The sequence below is a fragment of the Octopus bimaculoides genome, chromosome 9, assembly GCF_046866305.1.
Source record: "Octopus bimaculoides isolate indiv1 chromosome 9, ASM4686630v1, whole genome shotgun sequence".
Classification (NCBI taxonomy): domain Eukaryota; kingdom Metazoa; phylum Mollusca; class Cephalopoda; order Octopoda; family Octopodidae; genus Octopus; species Octopus bimaculoides.
Genome location: NC_142936.1, coordinates 25,006,544 through 25,027,654, shown reverse-complemented (window position 1 = coordinate 25,027,654; position 21,111 = coordinate 25,006,544). Strand labels below are relative to the sequence as shown.

The following is a 21,111-nucleotide window of genomic DNA, read 5'->3' as shown; positions in this document are numbered from 1 at the left end:
TTGGATAGTTTAATGCATTAAAGTACTAGTTCAATCAGAATGGACGTTTAATATTCTATCATTTCATTATATTATCTTATATCATATTATTATAATATTGTAAATAAAGCGTGGAAATCAAAGTTGGAATTTCTTTGAGTAATATATATATATATATATATATATATATATATATATATATATATATATATATATATATATATATATATATATATATATATATATCATGGCGGCAAGTTGGTAGAATCGTTAGCACGCCGGGCGAAATGCTTAGCGGTATTTCGTCTGCTGTTACGATCTGTATTCAAATTCCGCCGAGGTCGACTTTGTCTTTAATCCTTTCGGGGTCGATTAAATAAGTACCAGTTACGCACTGGGGTCGATGTGAATGCTAATCACATGTAAATAAGCCATCTTTCTATCTCCTTCGCTCTCTCCCTCCCTCCTTCCCCCCCTCTCCTTCCCTCCCTCTCCTTCCCTCCCTCTCTTTCCCTCTCTCTCTCCCTCTCATTTCCTCATTCACAATTTCACAAAATTAACCTCAGCAATAAACACAAAGGTAGCAAAGAAACTTCTAAAACTGTTACCTGTTGAGAAGTCGTGAATTTCGACAACTTCGTTCTCAAAGAATTTCTGGTAGAGAGGCAAAGATGTGTAGGTGAACTTACTCAGTAAGGCCAGATGATCATATTCTTCCTATAGGAAAAAAGGGTCAGGACACGTTGCAATGTGCATTGTAAAAGTGAAATTCAATCATGCAGTTCAGCTAGTAAAAATACATTTCGGTCATATATGATTTAAATTTTCCGGTTATTCATCTTGTTTAATGTGTATGTTTTCAATTTTCATAACTACACTATCACATTTCGATTCTAGATTATCACAAAATATAAAAATACTGGATGTAAATTGGAAACTATGTACATAACCAATCATAAAGCACTTAATAGCAACTGCAGATCAAAATTATTGATATGCAATGCATTACAATGCAAACTTTCATTTAACCAAGATATCCTTGGCCTGAACAGTAGCCTACGGTATACTCCTCGCTTGGATATTTACCTCTTCTGAAGTACGGCTCTCTATGAAACATATGTAGTCCGGATCTTATCTCCTCCATTCCGTAACAGTTGTATATATATATATATATATATATATATATATATGCATATATACATACATATATGCACATACTTACATATATATGTATATACACATGCATATATGGGCACATGTCACCACAGAACGTAGACAACATGAAATACGAAAACATGGAATACGAACTTTTTTTGCGAACAACGAAAAAAACAAATGGAAAACAAGTCAATATAAAAATACGACCCTTCATCAGTTGTCGGTTGTTTTTATACTTCGTATTTCGAGCAATTCATGACAACAGGGTATATATATATATATATATATATATATATATATATATATATATATATACATACATATATATATATATGGGAGATTATACAAAAAATAACAACAGACGAGGACAGGTGGTGTAAATAACAAAAGTATATATTAGTATGACGCTCGGGAATACGGAAAGTCTTTGACGTTTCGAGCTACGCTCTTCAACAGAAAGAATACGGAGACAAGGAGAAAAACACGGAGAAAAAAATATTCTTTTTTTTTTTATTTCAGTCATTTTGACTGTGGCCATGCTAGAGCATCACCTTAGTCGAAGAAATCGACCTCTGGACGTATTCTTTGTAAGCCTGATACTTATGCGTTTCGGCAAAAGAACCGATAGAATAAGTTCTAGGCTTACAAAGAATAAGTCCTGGGGTCGATTTGCTCGACTAAAGGCGGTGCTCCAGCATGGCCATAGTCAAAATGACTGAAACAAGAAAAATAGTAAAAGAATGTATATATATATATATATATATATACAACAGGCTTCTTTCAGTTTCCGTCTACCAAATCTACTCATAAGGCTTTGGTCGGCCCGAGGCTATAGTAGAAGACACTTGCCCAAGGTGCCTCGCAGTGGGACTAAACTCCTAAACCCCGAACCATGTGGCTGGAAAGCAAACTTCTTACCGCACAGCTACGGCTGCACCTATCATAAAACCAATGGCTTGTGTTATGTTACATCATGCATAAAAAACAACGTTTTCATCAGGTAAATACAGGTAAGAATTAGCAATTAGAACTTCTCACAAAACAAAACATAATACCAGATAACTCGACTGATCTGATTTCAACCTCTCGAAATCAGGCGGATTGAGTCATCTGGCATTATGTTCTACTTTGCGAGAAGTTCTAACTGTTAATTCTTACCTGTATTCACCTGATGGAAGCGGTTGTTGTTTTTTTTCTTTGTTTTTTGTTTTGCTTTTTTTTTTCATGATGTATCACTTTTGTTCATCAATAAAAAACACCATCGCTTGACAACCGATGCTGGTGTGTTTACGTCCCCGTAACTTAGCGGTTCGGCAAAATAGACCGATATAATAAGTACTAGGCTTAAAAAGCATAAGTCCTAGGGTCGATTTGTTCGACTAAAGGCCGTGCTCCAGCATGACCGCAGTTAAATGACTGAAACCAATAAAAGAAAAGAAAGGATAGATAGATAGATAGATAGATAGATAGATAGATAGATGTATTGAAAGATACATCTCAATGCTTCTAAAGCAATCTTTGTTGACTTTCAACGTAAGCTGAATTTAACGTACGATAGCGTGTTATAAAGCTAGATTTATATATCCTAAATTTGCAGAAGAATTTGTCGTTTAAAGCACTTGACATGCAATCACAGGGATGTGAGTTCGAGTTTCATGGCTGGCCGCTGACAGATTTTTCTGCAAAATATGGATAGTTTATCCTGTTCATTCTATATTATTAGCCTCACCTTGCATTTGAGAATAAAATTATGTCCTTATATATATGTATATATATATGGTGAGGAATAAGAATAGCAAACTTACCTTTATTGTTGCAACGACTGGAAAACTCCTTGTGACAATTTCTGTGTAAAACGACATTGTAAGACTTATACTTGGTAACTCTTTTGTTATCTTACGATTTGGACAATAAATACCATCTGGAGTCTGTTAATAGATATCGATAAAAGATGTAGCATCACCCTAATTTTTATATCATTCAACAAACAAAATAAAAACATTCTTTGTTTATTGTTGTTTCCCTTAGAAGTCAGTAATATAAGTATCAATCTGAATTGGTTGTAAGTTTGCATGATCTACTGAAGTCCCTGAAAATCATATCTTGATGTGGTTGTATTCCAGTAACTAACACCGGTAAAAAATAAGATATGACCTTCACTACATGACATCTTAACAACCTTTTAATCGCTTCCGTTGAGAGAACAATGCATTGAAATAAGTATCTTTATAGAAATACACTACTATGTAATAAAAAAATTTTACTTCGCAGTCACGTGGATCTTTTTTCCATCCGATTGCGCGGCATCAAAGAGTAGATATTTCCCAAAACAGTTTTCAGTTGATCAAAGATTTGTGATTGGTATTTGGTACATGGAAATTGTGTGAGAACCTTTTCAGTGCCACCGACCCCGTTGTTATGTGGTAAACTAAATCTGTCGCTTTCTTTCCCTCTACCACCAAGCCATGGACGTTTTTAATGGAGTCCTTTCTGGTGTAAGCTTTCAGAACAAACTTCTTGTCCAAGATTAATTTCCTTCCTCCCGGATGCCTTGAAATGGATCATGAAGCTGCCCTCTCTTGTCGGATTGAGCCATGTGTGTGTGTGTCTGTCTGTGTGTGTGTCTGTGTCTGTGTGTACGCTACCTCGTGTGTGTATACTTAGAGACAGCTAAGTCGAGAGTCAAATGCTGTAGACTAAGAACACTCGCAGTACTGATGATAGGATACGAACTGCCGATCCAATGGCTATTAGTGCGCTACCTCGTGGCAAAGCCATTCATTCATTCTATAGATAAAATAATATATTTTATATGAATGAAGGATGCTCTAAAAGCAAATAATAGCGAAGCGTCGTTACTCTTTTTGTTGTCTTCTCAACCCGTTTATTATATTTCACACCTGGGTAACATTATTATCATTTGTTCTGTCTTACTGACCGGTCATTCACAAGTTTACAGTATTTCTGTAGTGGAAATGACAAGGAAGATTCTGTCACTAGGTACAGAACAAGACAAAAGAGAAATTTCTTTTTATATATTTTTCGTTTCATTTTGTATTTTTCGCAGCTTAAACTTTTCGTCGTATTGTATGAACACTTGTATATTTCTCTGTTTGGTTCGTCTTTCGTTCTAAACATTCCCTTTTCCTCTCGCATATATCTCACTACTATCGTTTTCAGTCTTAAGACCCATGACCGGCTAAAAGTACTGGCAACTCGGGTAGTCGCCCGGGGCGTCATGTGCTAGGGAGCGAGAAGGAGGGCGTGACAAAGACAAGGAAATTTCTACGACCGTCAGCTTGTTCACGACGAACTTCAGCTTGCCCGGGGCGCCAGCAACCCTAGGGCCGGCCCTGCTAAGAACTTGCATATTCTCTGTTCGTTTTGATCTGTATTTTCCATTTTTTTTTTGTGCTCCCTCGCCTACATATTAGCAACTCTAATAAGTTGTGTGTACCGTTGGAAGGAACCATGTAGTCTTAGATACCAGAACTGACCAGTCTGTACGAGTCTGCCGGTGCCGACTTTTCATTTTTCCTATCAATCACCTGGTCATCTGCAGTATGTTTTGCAACACGCACAGATATACATACATTTACCCATCGATATTTATCTATTTATTTCAGAGTAATATGAAGATATTACTATTTCCTGGTTTTATGCCTATTTATAACCAGTGTTAACTCAGGAATATTGCTCTTCGAAACCGTACGAAGCGTACGGTAAACACGTAGGTGTTTACTGCAAAGATATTTTGCCAAGTACCCTAGTAATATGTGGGGGGGGGGGCACAATGCCAGCAATTTCGTGGGAGTGGATAAGTCGATTACAGAGACTCTAGACAGTACTCAACTAGTATTTATTTCATCGACTCCGAAAGGATGAAAGGCAAAGTTCACCTCGACAGAATTTGAACTCAAAACGTAAAGACGGATGAAATGCTGCTAAGCTCTTTCCCCAGTATGTTAACGATTCTTCCAGCTCACCACATTTACATTAAGATAGGTATAGTGCAATACATGCTAAATAATAATTTTTGTCTAACTTATTAATAAATTTGAGAGTTGTCCCCTAGGATTTATGAATGAAGGCTATAAAGTTTCCAGATTGTTGTTACTGTTATTGTTGTTATACTTACAAACAGGAGGCGCAATGGCCCAGTGGTTAGGGCAGCGGACTTACGGTCATAGGATCGCGGTTTCGATTCCTAGACCGGGCATTGTGAGTGTTTATTGAGCGAAAACGCCTAAAGCTCCACGAGGCTCCGACAGGGGATGGTGGCGAACCCTGTTGTACTCTTTCACCACAACTTTCTCTCACTCTTACTTTCTGTTGTGCCTGTAATTCAAAGGGTCACACTGTGTCACGCTGGTACACGTGTCTGTGGAGTACTCAGCCACTTGCACGTTAATTTCACGAGCAGGGTGTTCCGTTGATCGGATCAACTGGAACCCTCGACGTCGTAAGCGACGAAGCGCCAACAACAACAACTAGCAAACAAAGCAAGTCTCTCTGACTTCTTTTTTTATCGGAGTTGCTTTAATTAGAATAATTTCTGAAGTGAGCCTGCTGTCTTCTTCCAGTCTACATTGAAACTAAAACACCATTAACTAATGTGTCCTTGTCTAAAATCGTAGGGAGTGATTTAAAAGAGATTTGGCTACCGTTTTAACTAAGATGACCACATACAGACTTATTGACTCGTGTTGTTATTGTTATGTAGCGCCAAAATCAACTCAGATCACATATTTTTCATTATTTTAGTCAGGATGAAAGCCAATACTTATGGCCTTTTTCAGTGTTTCCGAACTGGTTGGAAGGAAGGAGAAATATATTTCCAAACCAGGACCTAGCCTGAATGCATTAAACAGAGTAGATTTCGCTAAATGCACCCAAGGTGCCAGGAAGTGGTGTTAAACTAAGTGACAGCTTTAGTCTAAAGGCTTTGTAACCAGCATACAAAGAACCGGAACAAATACTGCAAATCATTAGATCCGGCGTTCTTACTGTTACGCTAATCCGCCACCTTGGTTTAGATTTAAAGTGAAGTTGTTTGGCACTTCTTATGGTGAAAGGATAAATGACCGAAAGGAAGAGGGAGTGACGTCGCGGAGGGACCGGAAGGCGTACGAGATGACGTCACGTCGGTGAGCAAGAGGTTGAAGACGGTCTCTTTCTTACTGGGGGTTTGCAGCGAGGAAGGCCGTGTGTTGCTAACAGTCGTGGCGTAGTACTGCTAGCTAGCGAGAAATCGGCAGAGTCGACACGTGATTACAAATCAATGAATTAGCTTGTTCCTGACTACAACTCGAGGTAAGAGCAACTTTATTTCGTGCCTTTAAACCATAAGCCATTTCGGCACTTCGTTACCAGCTGCGAATATACGTCTGAGAATTATGTGTATATTTTCTTTTTTTCTGTTGTTCTTCCTCGTTTTTGCGCTCATATCATTCTGACCACCGGCGCGCGATGGTCACAAACATCAGAATTAGTAGTGATGTGTTGAGACCGTTTACTGGGGAAGGCAATGTTGTGCCTATGTAAAAAAGGTGAGACTCGTGGCGAAGCTGCAGGGTATAGAAGATGCGGCTAACATCAGAAGATGCGCTGTACTTAGAAAGCCATGCGTAGAATCTGTGCTTGGAGATGGACGAAGTGGACCAGGAGAAGGCGGAAAATATTGAAGAGCAGCTGAAGAGCGTATGTGGGAGGAGGTTTTAAAGCCTGCAGTAAACTCAGGAGAGTAAGATAGATGGGTGGGCAGATAGACGACTACGTGAGCGAGATTAGAAGGTTGGTGGGCCTAGCAGAGTTTACTGGAGCAACGATGGAGCGAATAGTGAAGCCGGCTTTTGTGACCAGATTCCCCAAATATATCTCGTTACGTCTGCAGCAGATACCGGACATCGAAACGATGTCGGTAGGAGAAATGATAGACAAAACGCTAGTGTTGATGCAAAGCAACACACACGACGTAGCGGCAACAGTGGCGGCGGATACGAGCAGAACTAAGAGGCAGGCGGTGAACAACGACAGCAAGAGTCGGGTGAGGCAAACAGCCAAGGGACTATGCTTTAGATGTCGAGGTCCGCATATGGTCAGGGAATGTGCGGAACTAAAACCAATGGTGGTTTGTTACCGATGCAGCCAGCCTGGGCATATAGCTAATAAACTGCAAACAGGGAAACGAAGAGAGGGAAACTACTGCGCGCTACTTTCCCCCACGACCAACTGAAGGCGCACCATCGATCGTTGCCTGTAGTAAGGCTTATGGTGGGGGTGAGGGAAGCACGAGCCCTCGTGTATATGGATTGTGCGACGACTTTGGTAACCGCGAGAATGGTCGAGAGCTGGAGAGGAAACATCAGGCTTAGTGCGGTGAATGGCAGGTGGGGTCGACTATGGGGGCGTCAACGAAGTAGTACTGGAGATACAGGGGTCCGTGCTGAGGCTGCAGGCGATTGGAGTTGATGAGGTGGTGGATGGCGTCGACGTAGCACTTGAAATGGATGTGATCACACGATTGGATGGTGTGACGGTTGTCGGTGCAGAAATAGACTTTGGTGACTTGTGTGCTGCGTGCCATGAGCGTGGAGCGGAAGATGACTGTAGCAGTGACAGATTATCGGCTGAGAGAGGGGTTTCCATAGGCACAATTAAAGACGAGGACTTCCGTGCTGAGTTCGACAACAAAAGATGGTCAGTGAAATACTATCTGAAAGGAAAAACCCCCGTACTGAGAAACTGTGTGAGCTGCTATGAGAACACCCTGAAAGAGAAGTTAGGCTCGGATTCGAGAGACAGATGGATAGAGAAGGACATTCTGATGCCATGGAGTGAGGAGGCAATGAGCGGTGTGCTGCCGTTGATGGCTGTGATTCAGCCGACAAAGAATAAGGTTCGACCGGTGCTGCACTTCAAGGAGTTGAACGAACACGTGTCCTGTTATATGAGCGGTGCGACAGCGGACGTGTATGGAGAAAACCTTCGTGAGTGGAGGCGAATGAAGGGGACGACTACGATCGTCGATCTTAAGTCAGCCTATCTACAGCTCCACGTATCAGAGAAGTTGTGTAAGTACCAACTAGTACAGGAAAAGAATATACTGCTTAACCCGACTGGGTTTCGGCTGAGTTAGGCGCCGAAGATCATGACGAAGGTCCTCCAGGTGATTTGGGGAAAAGAGACCAAAGTAGAGCAGGCTGCCAGCTCATATATTGATATTTTGGTAGATGAGAATATGGCATCAGCAAAGGAAATCGTGAAGCATCTTGGGAGGTTTGGACTAACGACAAAACCACCAGAAGCTATTGGAGGTACGGTGCTGAGGCTCAGGCTCGAAAGAGATAAAGCGGGTAGGCTTGTGTTTCACAGAGGAAATGAGATCACAGACCTAAATCAGTATTTGAATAGGCGGGGGCTGTTCTCGATGTATGGGAAGCTGGTGGGTCACTACCCTGTCGCAGGATGGCTCTGAACGACATGTAGCTATATCAAAAGGCGAGGAGGAGTAAACTGTGGTGATAAGTGAGAGAGAAGACGATGGTGATGATGTGAGAGGTCTTGGAGAGAGTGCGAGCGGAATATACAGTGAAGGGCAGCTGGTACGTGCCTGATACCAAGAAAAGGGATCGTGTGGAGCGACGCGAATAACATAGCGTTCAAAGTCATTCTGGAAATAGGTGTTGAGGTAGAAGACACGGCGTGGCTTAGGAAGAAGGATAATAACAACTACATCAATGTAGCTGAACTGGGCATTGTATTAAAGGGTGTGAATCTAGCGCTGGGGTGAGGACTGCGAACTGTCCGGCCTTATTCTGCTATGGTGTGAGGGTAGATGGATACCGTGATCACCAACCAGAAGAGGATTCGCACGAAATGGGCCGCGGGAGATGGCGATTAAGCGTCGCCTGGGAATCCTGAGGGACTTAGCTGCTGAGTTCGGCCTGGGATTCCATTTGGTTTTCGTGCCCACGGAAAAGAATAAGGCGGACGTTCTAACCAGATTTTTTTTAAATATTGGTTGGAAACAGCAGAGAAGGTTCCGAGTGGAGTAGCTGTGGTTTGTCGGCTAGAGGGCACAGAACTGAGGAGGTTGCATAACATGCCCCGCATGGTGGGGTCGACAGGATGATGTTTTGGGCCAGGACGGTCAATCCTGATGTCACCAGGGAGAATGTTCAGAGGATAGTGGAGAAGAGCAACAGGTGCTAATCCATTGACCCTGCCCCAAGTGTACACAAAACAGAACGGGAAAGATTCGGGTTGAGGAAGCCTGCAAAAGGCTAGCCATTGATGTGACGCACTATCAAGGAAAGATGTACCTTTCAGTGCTCGACAGTGAACCGGTGAGAATGGCTATATAGAGAGAGATCCGGGCAGAGACTACTGCCAAAGTCGCAGAAGTGCTGAATACCGTGCTCTTGGAAAGGGGGCCTGTCGACGAGCGATTTATGGACAACAGCAGTTTTTCGCTCAGAGCAGTTGAGGGAGATGCTTGAAAGGTGAAGCACAAGACGCTTCTTCAAAGCTGCATATAGGCCAGGTGGAAACGGGGTTGCAGAACGGCACCACCGTACGATTAAAGCCATGGCTGAAAGGGGACGAATCTCTACTATACAGAGTTTCCTGGTACATGTCGCCCAAGGTAGGGCAAACCAAAAAGTCGGTCCCGCAAAGAGCCATATTCTGGTACAACTAGAGACACACGAGTGTGGTTCCGTAGCAGCAGAGGTGGAAGGGATTACATCTTTACATGTCGGAGACGAAGTGTGGGTGAATCTCCTGAACGCTCGGTGAACAACGCAATGAGAAAAAGGAACGGTAACCGCGATGAGTACTCCTAATAGTGTATCAGTGTGCGGAATGTGACATCACGTCCTGAACATTCGAAGGGTGATTAGCTCTTCCACTGACGAAGGGAAGGAAGATGTGGGGCCTGTGACCCTACAGTGACCTCAAAGGGAACGTCGCCCCACCCCAGCCCCAAGTGGATGGACTATTACGAAATAGAACAGGAAGGCAGTGCTCTTTAGATCCAGGAGAGTGTAGTGGAAGAAATGTGACCGAAAGGGAGAAGGAGTGATGTCACGAACGGACCTAAAGGGGCACGAGATGACGTCACGTCGGCGAGTGAGAGGGTGAAGACGGCCTTTTTTTTACGGTCACTTATCATTTCTCAAAATACTTTTCACATCCACCACCCTAACTCAGTTGTGCACTCATAAGATTAACTACAATTGAAGTAGAGATACTGATACGATTTGTTGTAGCATTCAGTTTTGATCGTCAAATTTCTAGCTTTGAATCTGATTCAATTCATTTCATCTTCTCAGCCTTGCCCTATATGTACAAGCACTGGTGATGAGCCAAGACAAGGAGCCTATACACAGTTGCTTGATCAAAATTGACACCTTATAGTCTGCAAAACAGTAAGATAATGTAGACACAGTGAAATATAAAAATGGCATCAGCTGGAATGTCTTTGTCGATCAGTGCTTCTAAAGGGTTAAGCATCATCATTATCAACAGCAACATAAAAACATACTCGCGTTGATTCAGTTGACTATAATCAAGACCTTCCATGTTGCCAAGTGATACAAATAAGATTTATTATAAACGAGTGATCAAAATAAAAAATATATATATAAATTACTTACTTCAAAGATGGTGGGGTCATCTGGAAGACCAGAGCGGAAGTGGAAGAAATCATAAATATGATGGAAAGGAGTAAACTTTGCGATTCCATCTACATCACACCGGACTGGTATATGGTAATTAGACGATTGAGCTGTCGACCAGTAGTTGTCAACTACGACCAAAGAAGAGGAAGAACAAGTAAGAAGAAGAAGAAGAAGAAGAAGAAGAAGAAGAAGAAGAAGAAGAAGAAGAAGAAGAAGAAGAAGAAGAAGAAGAACAACAACAACAACAACAACAACAACTTGCTGAACCCGTGAAAACTTCACGGGAAATATAAAAAATGTAAGTATCTGTAAATTGTGTTTGGTGCCATGGAAAATGTTTCTATATTGTGACAGTTAAAGGCGGCGTGCTGGCAGAACCGTTAACACGCCGGGCGAAATGCTTAGCAATATTTCGTCTGTCTTTACCTACTGAGTTCAAATTCTACCGAGGTCGACTTTGCCTTTCATCCTTTCGGGGTCGATAAATTAAGTACCAGTTGTGTACTGGTGTCGCTTTAATTGACTGGCCCTCTCCCCAAAAAGTTTCAGGACTTGTGTCTAGAGTAGAAAAGTATATTGCGACAGTTACAGAATATAAAAAGAAGGGTAAAACCGATAACTGTATAATCCAACCAACATCTCAGTTACGCAAACGCAAACAGAATAACTATTTAGCCTTAAAATACATCGTACATATTCAGAGAACCCGCTTGGTTTAGTGATACTGAACGTTTTTCTCGTATTCTTTTATACTTTTAATTTTTTCGGTCATTTGACTGTGGCCATGCTAGAGCACCACCCTTTAGTCGAAGAAATCGAGCCCTCGGTTTATTCCCTGTGAGCCTGGGCGCTTATTCTATCAGTCTCTCAGGGATGCAAACACACCAACATCGGTTGTCAAGCAATGGTGGTGGTGGGACAAACACAGACTCATTCATATGTGTGTGTGTGTGTGTGTCTTTTAGTTTTGTTTACTTATACACATCAACAAACGAGCCAATTGAACAACTCAGTGTGGTTGTTCAATTTACTAGAAATAACAGCTATGCTCTTGTTAGTATTAAGGAAAGGAAAAAATTGAATTAATATTTTTTATTTTGTTCGGCTCTATGAATTTATTTATGAATTTAATTTTTGTTAATGCTTTCAACCATTACTTGATACAAGAAAAATAATTGGAAAAATCCTGACCAAAACTGAGAAATTGTAACTTAACAAAAATATAGAAAGAGAAAGAAAAGATTGTATTCGAAAGCCAAAAAAATGTTTTTTAGCTGAGGTGTAATTTTATAATTAAAACAAATTCAAAATTTAAATTTTGGAACATCAGACTTAACATGTTATCTGGTGTATGGCCGAATTGAAATGGGTAGAAGACCTAAAACAAATGTGTGTGTGTTTTGGGCGGGGGGCTTTAATAGCCAGGGGGCAATTTCAGTTCAATCGTAGAAAAGAATTCAAAGGATTTTAGCCACTCCCTATCGTTCTCTCTCTCCCCACTTCTTTCTCACTTCCTCTCTCCCTTGATCGACACACACGTCAAATTTAAATATCTTAATTATCCCATTAAGATCGTTGCTGCTTCGGTGGACTAGTAGGCATGGGTGTTGAGAAGTAGTAATACAACACGTAGGTGGTTGTTTCAAATCTCTTCCAGAAATTACAAGAAACCTAGTTTTAAAATTTTATTTAAGCAACAAAATTTCTTTCAAAACTTTCTTTCTCTTAAGCGTGACACACGCATCAGATACGTAAAAAAAACAAATTGGCGTATTAATATTAATGATAATTATAATATGTTGTTCATAGATTCCTATATCTTAGCTATGCTATGTCCAACTTGACGACACTCCTCTCAAAATTCCAGGTTTCTATACATAAATTCATCCCCATACTGGAATTTCGGCGAGCTTACCTTCTTCCCCTTCGCCCCTCTCCCTTTCCCCTCCTCTCCCATTCGGTTTCCAGTGCTACTGTAAGCAGCCACGATGATAGGATGGCTATTTAACGGCTCCCCAAAAATGTGTAAGCCTTTTCTATTACTTCAAACTATGAAATATCACTGTGTGTGATTCAAAGATTTGAGATGTTTTTCAGAGAAATGTCTATGTTTGCACATCATTAGCCACGGCATGCCCGTCCCTCCGCGTAGAAAGTGTTGGGAGCAGATGGACCGTCTCACCAATGGAACCTGTCCCCTCCACAAGAATTTGAAGAGGAGGTGCGTCAACGGGGGCAAGGCACGACGGTCAAGCGGTAGTAGACGACGGACGAGAAGAAGAAGAAGAAGAAGAAGTGAAAGAAAAAATCAGGAAAGTGTATTACAGAAGAGTTAGACTAATGTTAAATACTGAACTTAATGCTAAAAATAAGATAATAGGGATAAACACGCTAGCCATACCAGTCATACACTATAGCCTTAACATAATAAACTGGAGGATCAGTGAATTGAGAAACCTGGATAGAAAAACCATAAAACTACTAACAGCGTACCGAAGTCACCACTCACAAAGCAGACGCAGAAAGAATATATCTACGCGCTCAGAAGGAGGCCGTGGCCTGATACAGATAGAGAATTACTACAAAATAGCAACAGCTGGACTAGTAAAGTACTGAAACACAAAGAGTGGAAAACTACTGCATGTAGAAAAGTAACACGAGAAAAAGAAAACGGTTTCTTCTGTACACAAGGAGGCGACAAAATACAAAACAGAAGCAAAGTACACAGACACACTGACCTCAGACGACAACATAGCAGAAATGGTCAAAGAGACAAAAAACAACATGAAAACTGAATTACAAAAATACTCAATAAGAAATGGAGAGAAAAATCACTGCAAGGCTTGATAGAGAGGAAGCGAACCTAAGTAAGTGAACCTAAGTAAGCGAGCCTAGGTACAAGACAACGACCAGGCTACAATCATTTGGGATATGCCGTTTCAAACCGACAAAAAAATAAAAGCTAATCGTCCAGATATGATAATCAAGGATTGGGGCGGGGGGAAACACCTGCTTTCTGATAGAAATTGCAGTCCTTTCCGATCAAAATATTGTCAGAAAAAGAAGTGGAGAAATTGTCAAAGTACAAAGACCTCGAAATTGAAGCATTCAAAATGTGGGGCATGAAGGTAAAAACAATACCAATAATAATCGGAGCAATGGGCATGATAAAAAAAATCAAATGAACAAAAACGCAGAAGCTATACCTGGATCCTCAACACCCACAACACGCTGTCCAAAAATAGCCCTGCTAGGAACAGCCCACATCCTATGCAAGACACTATCAATCCAATAATACAGCCTGAACAAAACAACCCACAAATACAAAACACACTCTATACAGCATTTACCCAGAGAAGTAAACTGCCACTAGTAAGTCAGAGCATTACACACTCAACTCACAATACAAGCAGTAACACAACAAAATACTGCACCATACGTCAAGAGAAAACAAACTAACACAATACAGTACCAGGAAGAGTTTGCACATTCCCAACAGCAGAAAAGAGCACAAAATTCTTCACACACTCCAGCAGTAGAAATTTGCCTCGATCTACCAAATATGGAACAGTTATATAATAATAATAATCCTTTTTACTGAAGGCACAAGGCCTGAAATTTGGGGGGACCAGTCGATTACATCGACGCATCGCGTAACTAGTACTTATCTTAACGACCCCGAAAGGGTGAAAGGCAACGTCGACCCTGGCGGAATTTGAACTCAGAACGTAGCGGTAGACGAAATATCGCTAAGCATTTCGCTCGGCTTGCTAACGATTCTGCCAGCTCACCGCCTTAATAATAATGATAATAATCCTTTCTATTACAGGCACAAGGCCTGAAATTTGCATAGAGGGTGTAAGTCGATTACATCGACCTCAGTGCGTGACTGATATTTATTTAATTGACCCCGAAAGGGTAAAAGACAAAGTCGACCCCTGCGGAATTTGAACTCAGAACGTAGCGACAGACGAATTACTGCTAAGCATTTCACACGGCGTGCTAACGATTCTGCCTGCTTGCTACCTTAGTAATTATTATTATTATTATTATTATTATTATTATTATTATTATTATTATTCAGTGAGGAAGCAGCGTATGCCAAAAAAGTGACACTGGGGTACAAATATACCAAGCCTAATATATCCATCATGACTACCCGTCTGATAGGGGTACACCAGGTACAAGCACCTCGAGCATATGTGTGCTACACGGTGATCTCATATCAAGTTAAACAGCGCATGACCTTGAAGGTGGGGCCCAGTTAGAATTTTTTCAAGCCGAGTAACCCATCCCACTCAAAAGGGCCCTGAATAAAAGTTGTTTAAGGATGATGAACAAAACACCCATGTTTCCAGAGGTGAATTATCCAAACCCCAAAGAATTCCTTTCAGCACATGGCTATGATGGTCCCCCATTACTTCTGCTCGTGATCAGAGATGCACATATCGTCAGCCACTAAGGAACATGCTCAACTGGTTAAGGTCAAACAACTGACAGGCAAATCTGTGGTATTGAGCAGAATATATGCTGTAGCCCATCTTTTTATCAGAACGACCAGCACAAACGATTTTTTTATAGTGATCCTGTGTATGTGCTGTGCATCAGCTCACTTCCTTTATCAAATCGATGTTGCCTATACAGGTGCCCAAGTGTGCCGCACGTCAGATGTCGAAATAATTGCAGACCAACGTGAATGCCTGGACACTGAACAAGTGCATGCGGGACGGTCTCATCGCCCTGCACACATCTCAGAGACTTGTCCCCGCCACAGTCCAACAAAACCTCCTGTACCCCCGCAGCTGTGATTAGCCCTTCACAGCACTCCGCGAGGAAGTACGTGATATCCCTTCTCCATTCCGGCCCGCCGCCCCTCCCGAAAAGCAAGGCGAAAAGCTATTGAAAGACCTTAGACATCTCCTCTGATTCGTTTACCAAGTTCTCTTGATTATTCATCAAAGACTTTATAATGCAATTATTGTCACGTCGGGTCTCTATCACACGGGCCCATCCCGCAGCTTTGATTCCTTCCCGGCCCATTGCACGTTGCTTCGCTCTGACTACGCATTTTTCGTTTTGGGCCTCGAGGTGATGGTTAAGCGCTATTCTCGCAGCTAAAACTCGGGGCGCGAAGACAGATTCCAGTGCTTCGTCTATAGCCCTAACTAAAGCCCTCTCTACTCTATTTTTCTTAGCTACTAATTCTTTCATTTACCTAATAGACTCAATTCTTATGGCTCTTTTGAGGGCATACCACCATTTGTTATTAATAATGGCACCACACAATGCCCTCATCACTAACTGCCTAATCCAATTCCTGTACTCCTCATAAGCCAAATGAGACTTATTGAGTTTCAGTAGCCGGATACCTGTCTACGTAACGTATCTAAGTCCAGCCAACAGGTCACAAATTTGTGATCACTGTAGCTGACATAGTGAAATTGTGGACGACTAACTAGGTTTTTGTCTATTTCCCTAATTAGAATCCTGTCTAAGTAAGATCTAGATGACCCATCACTATTAGTCCATGTCCACAATGGAGCATGTGGACATCTAGCCTGTACCTATCTACTAGCTGAAATAGACTGAGCAGATTATTGAAGCACGGGTTTCCCCTCCTATCAGTAGACGATCTAACGTAATCTACGCGTGCATCGCAGATCACGTTAAAGTCAGCTAACATTATTATGGTGTGAGACGTCCCAAGAAAAAAATCAGACTGTCCAGTTCCCGAGGGAGCATAGACAGCTACTAGCCTGAAGACCTCTGCTTAGTGTCACATCAAGAACGACCAACGGGTCGATGAAGATAGTTTTTGTCTTTAAATGCAGGAAATGAGTGATAACAACAAGAAAACATATTCGGAAAAACACAAGTGTGAAAGCAACATTATCACCACACCTCACAGTGCTACAAATACGAGCAAAGACAACAATGATAAGCAAATGAGAGAGAATATTGAAACCGACGCCGCCACTTCCATTTTAAAACATTAAAAACAATAAACAGTGCTGCCTGCAAGCAAAGCGGAAACGGCTTCGCAAATATTTGTAGAAAACTAGAGGCGGTTTTTTTTTTTTTTTTTTTTTTTACAAAAGAGGAATTAAGAAATACAAAAATACGTTTCACCAAGTATGACAGAGCAATATACCTAAACACGCAACAAATTCTAGAGGAAATGTTAAGAAAAACAATTTTATCTATTTGTGTATGTGCGTGCGTGTGTGTGAGTGTGTACGCGCGCGTGTGTGCGCGTGTGTCTTGAGTGGGTGGTTGTGTGTGCGTCTTGGGTGGGTGGGTGGGTGGTGGTGGTGGTGGTGGTGGTGGTGGTGGTGTTGGTGGTGTGTGTGTGTGTGTGTGTGTGTGTGTGTGTGTATGTGTGTGTACTGCACTCAAAATGAGGCGACTTGAGCGAGCAATGCAGGCATAAATTGAAAAGTACCTTAAACCAATCTGGGGCATAAAGACCTCAAGGCAGACATCAAAATGAATGATTGATATTATACTGACTAGAGGAGCCAATGAAATCTTGAAGTAGTTCTTTAACATACAACATATATCAACCAAACGTAAATCTCACATTACTGTCTTGAAAATTAAAGGTCACATTGTATACTATAATCTTAAGTATCCCACGAAAGACAGGATGCTCGTGGTCGGAATGACTTTGATACTCGGTTTACTGGAAAATTAATATCAATAACAATAAAAACAACTGGAAACGAATATAATTTTTTTTTAAATATCATGCAAAACTGGACGTCATAAAAGGAGATAATAAAGGAATGGCGGTGGGAATGGCGTGTGGGAGAAGACTCGTCCAACTATGGAATCAGTGAAACGATAAAAGTGAAGATGATGATGATGATGACAACCACCACCACCACCACCACGACGACGACGACGACGATGATGATGATGATGATATTTTGTTAAGTTTTCAATTCATATTTAATTATTTACCTGCAAAATACCAGTTAACATTCATCTTGGCACTAAGCATTTTCCATTCCTGACATGACTTCCAATGGAAGCATGGAATACCACGTATTGTTACTGTTCCCATATAAACGCCACGATCTTCGAGAAAAAGCATCCTCGCAGGAGAAAACATAACAGCGCTGCCGTTTCCTGGCTGTCCAATGATCAATGTATTTTGATCCGTGCCGAGATCCGAAACAGTACAGAAGGCTGATGAAATAAAAGAGACATTTTGTGAGAACAAGCAGAAACAAAACTAAACAGAAATACAAAGAAATTAACATGGGCAAGGAGTGGATTATAGAAGAAGAAAAAGAAGAAGAAGAAGAAGAAGAAGAAGAAGAAGAAGAAGAAGAAGAAGAAGAAGAAGAAGAAGAAGAACAACAACAACAACAACAACAACAACAACAAGTTGATGCTGATAAAAAAGTTTAAAAAAACACATACACAAGCACACACACATATATATGTGTATACATACATATACAAATACATGATCCTATAGTATATATATATAGGCACAGGAGTGGCTGTGTGGTAAGTAGCTTGCTTACCAACCACATGGTTCCGGGTTCAGTCCCACTGCGTGGCATTTACTATAGCCTCGGGGGCGACCAAAGCCTTGTGAGTGGATTTGGTAGACGGAAACTGAAAGAAGCCCGTCGTATATAGGCATATGTATATATGTGTGTGTGTGTGTGTGTGTGTGTGTGTGTGTGTGTGTGTGTGTGTGTGTCAATATTGCTTGACAACCGATGCCGGTGTGTTTACTTTCCCGTAACTTAGCGGTTCGGCAAAAGAACCCGATAGATTAAGTACTAGGCTTACTGGGGTCGATTTGCTCTATTAAAGGCAGTGCTCCAGCATGGCCGCAGTCAAATGACTGAAACAAGTAAAAGAGATATATACATGTATATACATACAAATATACATATATATATATATATACACGCACATATATACATCTACATATATATATATATATATATATATATATATATATATATATATATATATATATATAAGCAATGTTAATTCTCTAAATGAAGTATTAACAGTAACTGCACGATAAAGTGTAGTATATTGCCACTTAAGTGTGGCTGACCCCTAGGGGTGGATGTTACTGTGGATGTTACTGTCGATAAGCCAGCTGGAGGAGATGTCCTCCTGGGGCTAAAAGCAACAGTAACATCCACCCCTAGGGGTCAGCCACACTTAAGTGGCAATATACTACACTTTATATATATATATATATATATATATATATATATATATATATATTTATCAGAATGAGATAAAAAAAACTAAGGCTGTGAAAGATTTTAGAACATGTATAGATAGAAGGTCTTACAGCTGTTTCCGGGATATTTTTTATATCCCTTCATCGGAAACGGTGTGAGAAAATGGTTAAGCAATAGTCGATTTAGATAAGATATGAAACAGACACTGTCTCCGATGAAAGGATATAAAAAATATTCTGGAAACAGCTGTAATACCTTCTATTTATAAATGTTCTAAAATCTTCACAGCCTTGGTTTTTTATCTCATTCTGAAATTTTTTTTATATATATGCACCTACGTTGGACTCCTTATTCGCATAATCACCGAACCTAGAGCTTATCTATGGTATGTCTATAGCAACTTACTCAGCATTACCTGACACCTTTGGGTCTTATTGACACCATTACCTCTCATAACCTCTATATATGTATATATATATATATATATATATATAGATATAGATATATATATATATATACATACATATAGATAATAATCGCAACTGACATTTACTACAAGCGAACACACTCTAAGCAGTATCTCCTTTTCAGTTCATGCCATCCTACACACACCAAAATAAATATCCCATTCAATCTAGCAAAACGGATTTGTATGATTGTACTTCGATTGCAAGAACTCAAAATAGCAGTCATCGAACGTCAATACCCAGCTACACTTATAGAACATGGAATTGAACGTGCCACGAAATTGGACACAAACACACTAAGAACAACAAAACAAAACACCACACCTCACCTCAAATCACTCCCATACATATCAATCCACAACCCTAGAAACAACGAAGCATACAACACAATTATACAAAACCTTCGTATACTCACTCAAGACCCGAAAACGAACAGCACCCTAAATAAACACAAATTACTAAAATGTAAAAGACAAGACAAATCACTCAAGAGACTCCTAACAAATGCAAAACTATACTCAATACAAACGATACCAACAGTTAAAAAATGCAGACGACCCAACTGTGGTACATGCCCACACCTAAGTGAAGGCTCAGAATTCACATTCCAGCAAGGACAAAAATTCTCAATCAAAACTAACTTCACATGTGCCTCCCACAACCTTATCTATGTCTTAACTTGCTCAGGTTGTGGCCATAACTATTTAGGCCATACGGACCTTCTTTGAGACGCATAAGGAACAGATTCACTTCCCCCAGTACAGGCAAATTGCACAGAGCGGACATATTGACAGATGCGCAGGTGATAAAACGCCGAATTTACCTCTCTTCCCCCTATACCAGTGCAAAGATTCAATTTCAGTGCAAGAACGACTAAATAAAGAGAACTTATTCATTCAAAAATATAAACCACACCTCGATATTCAACTCTGACAACCTTAAAAACTATCCTAAGGAATCAGTTATCCCCCTTGACAACCATTACCTTCCTTGGTTCACTCTCTAAACCATTTGTTATTTTTCAAACAGCCAAGATGACGAAACTCCTTCATCATGCGAATTAATCACTATATAATGCCCCTTGAAAAGCTAATTTAAATAGCGAAAACCGGTTGGATTTTACAACACCCATATAATATGTATATATTTATATAAAAAAATATTAAACTATATATATATATATATATATATATATTATTATTATTATTATTATTATTATTATTATTATTATTATTATTATTTAATTGAACACCATGCATCTATTTCCAAGTGTATATATGTATATATACATAAATTCTTTTATTCTTTTAATTATTTCAATCATTTGACTGCGGTCACGTTGGAGCACCGCCTTTAGTCGAGTAAATCAGCACCAGGACTCATTCTTTGTAAGCCTACTACTTATTCTATCGTTATCTTTTGCCGAACCGCTAAGTTACGAGGACGTAACTAAGTTACGTGGACTACCATCGGTTGTCAAGCTATGTTGAGGGGACAAACACAGACACACAAACATACACACGCACACGCACACGCACGCACACACACACACACACATATACGACGGGCTTCTTCAGTTTCCACTCACAATGCTTTGGTCCG

The 21,111-nt window shown here is 40.5% G+C and overlaps 1 protein-coding gene across 2 annotated transcripts in view; it reads right to left on the bottom strand.

Moving 5' to 3' along the window:
• The window catches only part of LOC106884209 (uncharacterized), a 71,883-nt gene that overhangs the window by 26,290 nt on the left and 24,482 nt on the right, over window positions 1–21,111 (bottom strand). For both annotated transcript variants that reach the window (XM_089357295.1, XM_089357294.1), the window contains exons 4-7: window positions 17,784–18,011; window positions 10,797–10,948; window positions 2,943–3,065; window positions 588–696 (exon numbers count right to left, since the gene is read on the bottom strand). In XM_089357295.1, the coding sequence (XP_089213421.1) occupies window positions 588–696; window positions 2,943–3,065; window positions 10,797–10,948; window positions 17,784–18,011 (612 nt within the window). The remainder of the gene's footprint in view (window positions 1–587; window positions 697–2,942; window positions 3,066–10,796; window positions 10,949–17,783; window positions 18,012–21,111) is intronic.